The 8464-nt window shown below is 63.7% G+C and overlaps 2 protein-coding genes across 2 annotated transcripts; one reads left to right on the top strand and one right to left on the bottom strand.

Annotated features, from left to right (window-relative positions):
- Window positions 1-291: 291 nt before the first annotated feature.
- PEAK3 (PEAK family member 3) lies at window positions 292-2562 on the top strand. The gene is made up of 3 exons (XM_063109426.1): window positions 292-373; window positions 704-1230; window positions 1783-2562. Exons 1-3 carry the CDS (start codon window positions 292-294, stop codon window positions 2560-2562), a joined length of 1389 nt encoding a protein of 462 aa, XP_062965496.1.
- Window positions 2563-4782: 2220 nt separating this feature from the next.
- OAZ1 (ornithine decarboxylase antizyme 1) lies at window positions 4783-8464 on the bottom strand. Its single transcript, XM_063111079.1, is given in 6 exon segments — window positions 4783-5317; window positions 5537-5622; window positions 5903-6075; window positions 6437-6523; window positions 6525-6582; window positions 8255-8464. Coding segments are annotated over 6 exon segments (687 nt in total). The 5' UTR covers window positions 8401-8464; the 3' UTR covers window positions 4783-5180.

Here is an 8464-nt window from a genome sequence, read left to right as displayed (position 1 = left end):
CCAACCCAACCCTCTAGTGGGTCATTCCCACCACCCTCAAAAATTGATGGGTAACATTCCTGTCTCATTGATGAGGAAATGAGCCCAGAGAGGGCAAGAACCCAACCTGAAGTCACACAGCAGGGTCAAAGCTGGACAAGGGAGCCAGAATTGGGTGCCCCGCTCTTGCTGAGGGCCCTGGGAGTGGGGAGCCGAATGAGTCTCTCTCTCACCACCTGGACCCCTCGGCCACATCAACCTGTGTGTGCACACTGTCACCCCGCATGTGACGCCCCGACCTTGCCCGGCAGCATGAGCACATCCAAGCCACCCACTGAGACCCCAGCGCCTGACAGCACCCCCTGTCCAACTCAGCCCACCTACAGCAACCTTGGTGAGCAGCCCAGCGTGGGGGGCCCAGGTCAGGGGGAGGGCAGGGGCAGGGCCAGGCTCCGGGGACTCTGGGATTGCCTGCCCGGAGCCACGCCGGGAAACGGGGGTCACCTGGTGCTGGATGCACGACTCTCTGCAGCCAACTTGTCCCTCCTCTCAGCGAGTTTCCTTCTCTGTAAATTGGGCATGGCATCCTAGCCTGCAGGGCACAGGGCAGTGGGTATTATTATTATTCCCATTTCAGAGATGGTGTAATCGAGGCTGAGAGGTGGGGTCAGTGTCCATGGTCCCACACTCTGCGTGTCCTCACCCCCACCTTCTCCCCCGACAGGTGAGGTCCGTGCCCACCTGTTGCCCTCCAAGGCCTGCCGCCCCCGACCCCCTGGGTCCCACCCCACCGACCTGCATTCCCCGGCCCCACCCCTGCCCAAGAAGACCCTAACCCGTACCCAGTCTCTGCCCACCCGAGGAGCCCCGAGACCCAGCTCCACCCGAGCAGGGCAGCCTCAGAGGCCCCTTCTGGGGTCCAACAGCGTAGAGGACAGCCAGGTGGAGGCCAGGCCAGCCTGTCCCCCTGAAGAGCTGGCCTCCTTCCTGCCTGATGTCACTCGGGGCCTCTTCCACGATCTGCACCACCAAGGGACCGTGCATGCGGCACTAGCTGCCCGGCAGCTGCAGGGCCTCCGTGCCATTCATGCCCGGCTCGGTGCCCGGCTCATGGGTGGCCGCCCTGGCCCCTGGCACCCTGGCCATGGCTTCCGCCTCCTGGACAGCTCACCCTGCGTGGAGAGCGGGGACGCCCTGTACTACCGCGTGGTGCGGGTGGAGGAGGAGGTGTGGCACATCCTGGCTGCCAAGGTGAGCCCCTTCCTGAGGTGCCCCCAGTTTTCCATCTCAGGCATAACCCAGGGCTATAGAACCGAGTTAGAAGACCATCGAGTTCACAGGTCGCGGCCACTGACCCTACCCCTTTATTTTTATTTTTCACATTGCACTAGCGGCTGGCCGGGACAGGGATCTGAACCCTGGCCCTTGGTGTTGTCACCACAGCACTCTAACCACCTAGCTAACCCGCCAGCCCCTCCCATCGTGTTTCTATTAGGCAGCCCAGCTCTGGTGCCTTAACCTCCTCCCCAGGTGCTCAGAACCAGCCCCTGGGAAACAGGAAACTTTGAGCCCGGCCCAGCACACTCCCTGGTTTAATTTTCATTGGCAACTAACAGGTGAATTAACATGGACCCTGTGCCTCTGGAGGCGAGGCCGCCAGCCCCCCAACACCGAGCCCTGGGGGGACAGCTTGGAAGCCGGCCAGGACGGCTTCAGGGCAGGTAGACATGCAGGGACATGCTGTGCTGACCGTGGGGGGGGGGCTCAGCGGTCGAGGCCCTGACGGCCCCCTCTGCCCGGCAGGTGCCCAAGCCCGGAGCTGAGGTGCCCCCCCCACGGGGCCAGGAGCTGCAGGCCTCGCTGCCCCCCCACTTCAACGTCCAGGGGCTGTGTGGCTTGGTGCCCAAGGGCGCACTGCCGGCTGCGCCCTGGAGAGGCTCTGCCATGCTGGTGGCCGAGGTGCCTGAGCGCACGGTGGCCCAGTGGCTGGCGGAGGTCAGCGGACAGGGGCCGGCAGAGTTCGTGTGGGTTGTGGCCCTGCTGCTCCTGCAGCTGAGTGCTGCCCTGGAGCTCCTGGAGGCACGGGGCGCGGTCCTGGTGCAGCTGCGGCCTGAGAACCTGCTGCTGGCGGCACCACGGGGATGCCAGGCCGCGAGCCCCCCACGCCTGCTACTGGCGGACTTTGGTCGCTTCCGCTGGCTGTCCCCGGGAACCCCTGGTGCCCATGCCCAGCAGCTGGGCTGCCTGCTCCGCGATATGCTCAGCCCCGCCACGCCCTCGGCCTCACCCCTGGCCGCTGGCCTGGAGCGCCTGGCGGCCCAGCTGCCCCAATCGCAGCCCACCGCGGCCCAAACGCGGGGCGCGCTGCAGGCGCTGCTCTGGGGGCCTGGGCCCGAGCTGCGCTGCCGCGGAACACCGCTGGGATCCTGGCTGCAGGTGCGCCGCGCGCTGCTGCTCCTGCACCTGGCTGAGCGGGCCGCGGGTGGGGAGGTGCCTGGCCTGGAGGACTGGCTGTGCTGTGAATACCTGGCTGAGGCCACCGAGGCCTCGCTGAGCCATGCCCTGGCGCTGCTGTGGGACTGACCCCAACCAAGAGCAGACACACCTGATCCAGGGCCTGTCCAAGAGGCAGGCACCCATTCCCAGGGCTGGGGCTGGTGGCCAGTGTCTCTGTGGACATCCCCCTCCAGCAGAGAGCCCAGGAGGTCAGCAGAGTGCAGGGGTGTCGACAGCCCCTCCAAGAGTGTGGGCACTGCCTCTCCTGTATTGGGGACTTAGCCACAGGCCTCCCCAAGAGTGCAGCTGTCCCCATCCAGGACTGAGGGCTGATGGTCGGTGCCTCCTGAGATGTGAATGGCACTTTTCTGATGCCAGGGACACCCGCTTCTGTTCTGGATGTGGATACCCCTGCCAGTCAATGTCTCTCTGAATGTGTCTTTCCAGCATAGAGCCTTCTGTCTCCAAGACTGTGGGCGCTGTCCTTCCAGTGCTGGGATCAGAGGCATTCCTGGTCCTGGAGCACCCCCTGGTGTTGAGGGTGGACAGTGACCCTGCAAGTGGGAATGTCCCAGTCCCTTGTCAAGAGCTGCTTGGGGCTTCCAGGGGGAGGGGAGGCTCTCTGGAACCTTAGACACCCACCCCTGCGGAGGCTGGCTTCCCTGCCACCTCCCCCACTTCCCCCGTCCCCACCCACCTGGCCGCCTCTCTGCTCCTCTGTGACACACTAAATTCTTTCTGTATGGCTGCTGCAATCCCCCTTCCTCTAAGCAAATAAAGTTGTCCCTCCTGGGCCCACTCTAGCTTCTTACTCTGCTTGGAATAAACAAGGCAGAGACAAGACTCATTCAGGGGCCTGAGGGAGAGAACTATTCTTTGACGTCTCTGAAATCCGGACACAGGAACCCTGAGAGTCCCCACTGCCCTTGACTGAGGACTCCTCCCTGGGGTCTCCAGTGGTGCCCCCTCCATCCCATCTCCCCATGGCAGTCCTGGAGGGATGTTTGTAACTCCCAGGTATGGCCAGGTCCCGCTCCTGCTCAAACACCTCCATGGCTCCCTAGCACTCACAGGGCTCCTCCAGAGGCTCTACAAGCTCTCAGTCCAATCATTCACACCACATTGTCCATCCTCGGGGGTGCCTTCTGGCTCCGGGCCTTTGCCCACGTAGTGACTTCCACTGGAAACACTCTCTACTTCACACTCCTATTCATCCTCCAGTGCCCCAGGAACAATGCCGTCTCTGCATTGTGCTGCCCAGATGAGCTGGGAGTGTGTGTCATGCTCTGTCCCCCCAGCCGACACCATGCTGGCTCAGGTGGCTGGAAATCTCACAGCGCTCCCCAAGTCTACCCTAATCCCCCAGAGCTCCTTTCCCCTCGTTGAGAGATGCCCCCTTTCTAGCCTGTTTCCCGGCCAGCACCAGGCCATCAGTCTCCGGGCAATGTTCCCAGGTAAGACCGGCAGGTGACACTGCAGCCTAGTGGACCTGTCTGCTCTGGCAGCCGTGCCCAGATGCTCCCACCCCTAAGCTTTGGCCTCAGACCTCTAACTCACCCCAGCCCACCCACAGCAGGACCCAAGTGGACCTCCACCTCCCCACTGCCACAGGCCTGCGCCACCTTTGCTCAGGCCGTGACCCCCACCAGGAGTGTTCCTGCCCCGGCAATGGGACCCCAGAGGGATTTGGAGGGCCCACACGGAAATACACACCACCAAAGGCACACACGACCCAGCTGGAAAAGTCCCAGCCAGCCCAGGTTGTCCCAGGCAACCTCCGAGGACTCGACGGGCTGGCGGTCAGCTCAGTAGGTTAGAGAACCATGTTGTGACACAAGGTTCAAGGGTTCAGATCCCTGTCCTGGCTAGCCACCAAAAAAGAGCCAACAAGGACTTAGCCAGTCTGAGGCAAAAGGTGGTGGCAGGGAAGGTGGAACCCACCCCACCAGGAGCTGCCCAGGGGAGAGGCAGGCGATGAGAAAGAGGCATGGACTGGCTCCCAGAGCCCTGCAACTGCCTCACACGCCTCCCCAGACGCTGGAGCTGTGACCCACCTGACCCCTGACTCCAGCTTGGGACAGGAGATGAGTGGGCAGAGATCAGACCCTGGGTTCCATTCCTGTCCAGGCCCTTCCCCTCTAAAAACCAGGAACACATGCACTTGGCTCAGGACACTGAACTGTGGCTGCCACATAAGACCCACTTCCCACCCCAGCCCCCCTCTCCCCACCCCGCCCAGAACCCAGGGTTCCCCCACCACCCCCTGTCCAGCCCGCTCCCAGGCACACCACGGAGACTGTACAGGTCTTGGAGGCATAATCACTTTTATTCAGATTTCTGAGCAACAGAAGGGTAGATTAACATCTATCTTTCCAAGGTAAGAGAGCTAAGACTGTTCCGAAAAGACTTCAAATAAGAAACTCCTCCTCAAAGTACAAGGATAATCTGAATCATCTTAAACCAGCAATAAAAAAGTAAAATATAAATTTTTATTTAGAATTAAAGCAAATACTTCAGTATCACAAACACAATATTAAACTTCAAGAAATATACCGCTGATTTGGAGTGAGCGTTTATTTGCACAATTACAACATGCGGACAAACCCATAAGAGCTGAGCGAGGCTGCACGCCACCCCACTGCAGGGACCGCCGCGGGGGCTCCCACCTGCCCGTCCCTGCAGAGGCCAGTGAGGCGGCCAAGCTGTCACGACTCCTCCTCGCCTGAAGACTCTCTCTCAAACGTGTAGGCCATGAAGCAAGCATCGGGTCTCTTGGGGACAAGGGGATGCCCTGGTCTCACAATCTCAAAGCCCAAAAAGCTGAAGGTACGGAGCAATGCAGCTGTGGAGAAAACGCCGTTACAGCCAGAGGGTGTGCCCCCAAAGCCTGGACTCCTGTCCCCAGGTGCCTGGACCCCAGAGGTCACTGAACTGTAACGTGCAGTGGGCACAGCAGCCCAGGCATTCCCGGCAGAGCGTGGCAGGACGGAGGGGGCCCCACTGCCCACGCAAGGCTCCCCTCACCCCTGCAGAACCCCAGGTGACAGGCAGCGGCGCCTACCTCTGTCCTCTCGGTTTTTGTGGAAGCAAATGAAGACGTGGTCAGCATGGAGCTGCTCCTCAGCAAACTCCAGCAGAACTGCGAAGCTGAAGCACACGCAGCCACCAATCAGCCCCTCTTGCTGGGGCCGTCCCTGGCACCTCCCCTCCCACCCGGCCTCATGCACAGTGAGCCCTGGCTCTACTACTGAAAGGTCCACACCGGGACTAGATCCTTCTCTGGGGCAGGGCCATCCTAGGTGCTGCAAGTGTTGAGCAGCAACCCTGCCTCCACCCACCACACCATGACAACTAAGAAAGGTCCCCAGACATCACCCAGTGTGTCCCCTGGGAGGCAGGACCCCGGGAGAAGAGCTGGTGCCCACACCTATCCTTGCTCCCCTCCGGCAGCGCGCCGCCTGGGATCTCGATGTACAGGCTGCTGCCGCTCAGCACTGCTCTCCAGGTGATGTGTTTGGCATCTGTGAGCCTGGCCTGGACGTTAAGAATCCTCGTCTTGTCATTAGACGTTAGTTCCTCTGTTACATTCAGCCGATTATCCTGTGAAACAAGAGCCCAATCTTGCCTTTTAGAGACCCCCACTCACACGACAGGACCATCCCCCCTCACCGCAAAAGTTAACACAAGGTGGCCGCCGAAAATTTGGAAGATCCAGAAAAGCATCAAGACCCCACCCCCTGCCCGGCAGTTAACATTAGGACCCAGGGCCTGTGTGCAGGGGGCTGGGGCACAGGGGCCAGGCGGGAGCCTGTGAAGCTCCCTGCTGGCTGGGGCAGGGCCTGGCTGTACAGCAGGCCATGCTCGCAGGGAACTCGGATTCCGCCCGTAAGCAGCGGCGGGTGCACAGACCCTCCCCCCAGCCCTGCTGCTCTGCCCCCCGCCCCGCACGCCAGATACTTACAGAGTAAAATAAATTAGCTGAAAGATTGTGATCCCTCTGACTATTCCCTCGCCCACCTGGGATCTTCAGGGGTGGGTGAGGGACATCAGGAGCACCACTGAGGCCCCGGACCCGGGTTACTACAGCAATTGAGGGACACCCTGGAACTGAAGAACAGGGGCTGGTTAAGAGGCAGCGTCCAGCACACGGCTGGCCGTGACCCCCTCCCGCAAGGGAGTCCTGGGAGACCTCCTAATCCGACAAGGCCACCGCGTTCCAGGGTCCTCACCCCTCCCCAGCCACTTCCGAGAAGCCCCACGTTTGCGCGGGGGCTTCCCTGAGGGCAGTTCCGACCCAGAGCGCAGGAAGCGGCAGGTCCCGTCGGTGCCCCCCGCCTGTGCTCGAGGGCAGGGGTCCCGCCGCCCGCCGGGTCAAGTTTCACTTCCCTATCCCAACGCAGCCCCGCGCCCGGCCGTGGCCAGCCCTGCAGCCCGGCTCCCCCTCGGAGCCAGCGCGTCCATCCGAGGACACCTCTCGTCCCCGCCACAGGCCGACAAGCCACGCCCGCCGGGTCACTCGAGCCTTAAGGGTGACACCGCCGCCCCGGGCTCCAGGCCCCGCGGTTGCGTCATCCAGCCGCCGCGGCCGCGCGCCCCGAACAGCTTCGCACAATCCCGAGCCGGCGGCGCCAGCAGCCATTTGCTGCGCAGTGCAGACAGGCCCCGAGGTCGCCTCCATCTTGCGCGGCTCCCACCCGGGCCCCGGACGGCGGCCCCACCTCCGAGGACGCCCGCGGGGAGGTCGCCTCTCCCCGGAGGGAACGGGGGTCTTCGGGGTGCGCTGCATAAATTGCCCGCCTCGCCCCCAAGTGCACATTCGCGGCTCGCGGGCCCGACTGGGGCCAGCGCCCCAAGACCTGACTCATCCTGCGACCCCCAACCCCACCCCCTCCCCAAAACCAGACTCCATCCCACGACCTCCTCCCCCACGCCCGACCCTCTCCCCGGAATCACACCCCCCTCTCCAGCGAACCCCAAACCCGACCCCCTCCTCCCCGCCCCTGGCCACAATCAGACTCCCCGTCCCGCAACCCCCAAACCTGACCCCTCTTCGCCCCTCCGCGAAATTGGACTCCCCTATCCTGCGACCCCCGCATCCGCCCCAAGCCCCTCCACAGACTCCCCGTCCCCTGCCCCCAAACCCGACCCCGACGCCCCTCCAGAGTCCCCGTCTCCTGCCCCCAAACCCGACCCCGACGCCCCTCCAGACTCCCCGTCCCCTGCCCCCAAACCCGACCCCGACGCCCCTCCACTCTCCGTCCCTGTCCCTCAAACCCGACCCCGACGCCCCTCCAGAGTCCCCGTCTCCTGACCCCCAAGTCCGACCCCGACGCCCCTCCTCACACTCCCCGTCCCCTGCCCTCAAACCCGACCCCGATGCCCCTCCAGACTCCCCGTCCCCTGACCCCCAAACCCGACCCCGACGCCCCTCCAGACTCCCCGTCCCCTGCCCCCAAACCCGACCCCGACGCCCCTCCAGACTCCCCGTCCCCTGCCCCCAAACCCGACCCCGATGCCCCTCCTCACACTCCCCGTCCCCTGCCCTCAAACCCGACCCCGATGCCCCTCCAGACTCCCCGTCCCCTGCCCCCAAACCCGACCCCGACGCCCCTCCAGACTTCCCGTCCCCTGCCCCCAAACCCGACCCCGACGCCCCTCCATCCGACGCCCGCGACCGCCCCCGCCGCGATCGCGGCCTCCACACACGGGCGACCCCCGCGCTCCCGGGACTCGGCCGGCGCTTCTGGAAGCTTCGGGAGGGGGCGGGGCGGGCGCTCACCTCTCGCTGCTGCGGCCGCCGCGGCTGTGCAGGCTGAGGAGCGGCATGGTGCGGCTGGCGTGAGTGCTGGCGCTGGCTTTGTCCCCTTCCTTCTCTCTGGCGAAGCAGTGGCTGTTGAGGATCCGCTGCAGGGAGGATTTCACCATCCGGCCGCTGGGGTCCGAAACCAGCAAAACCTCCGCTGCGCACGTCCGCGCCGCCGCCGCTGCT

This window comes from Cynocephalus volans, chromosome 10 (genome assembly GCF_027409185.1).
Source record: "Cynocephalus volans isolate mCynVol1 chromosome 10, mCynVol1.pri, whole genome shotgun sequence".
Lineage (NCBI taxonomy): Eukaryota > Metazoa > Chordata > Mammalia > Dermoptera > Cynocephalidae > Cynocephalus > Cynocephalus volans.
The sequence above is the reverse complement of the archived record's forward strand: the minus strand, read 5'-3'. Positions and strand labels throughout refer to the sequence as shown.

Bases quoted from the DNA above. Each gene is read 5' to 3' on its own strand.
- PEAK3 (XM_063109426.1), top strand. From the start codon at position 292: ATGAGCACATCCAAGCCACCCACTGAGACCCCAGCGCCTGACAGCACC. The intron at 374-703 runs GTGAGCAGCCCA...CTCCCCCGACAG, and splicing joins GCCCACCTACAGCAACCTTG to GTGAGGTCCGTGCCCACCTG. The intron at 1,231-1,782 runs GTGAGCCCCTTC...TCTGCCCGGCAG, and splicing joins GGCACATCCTGGCTGCCAAG to GTGCCCAAGCCCGGAGCTGA.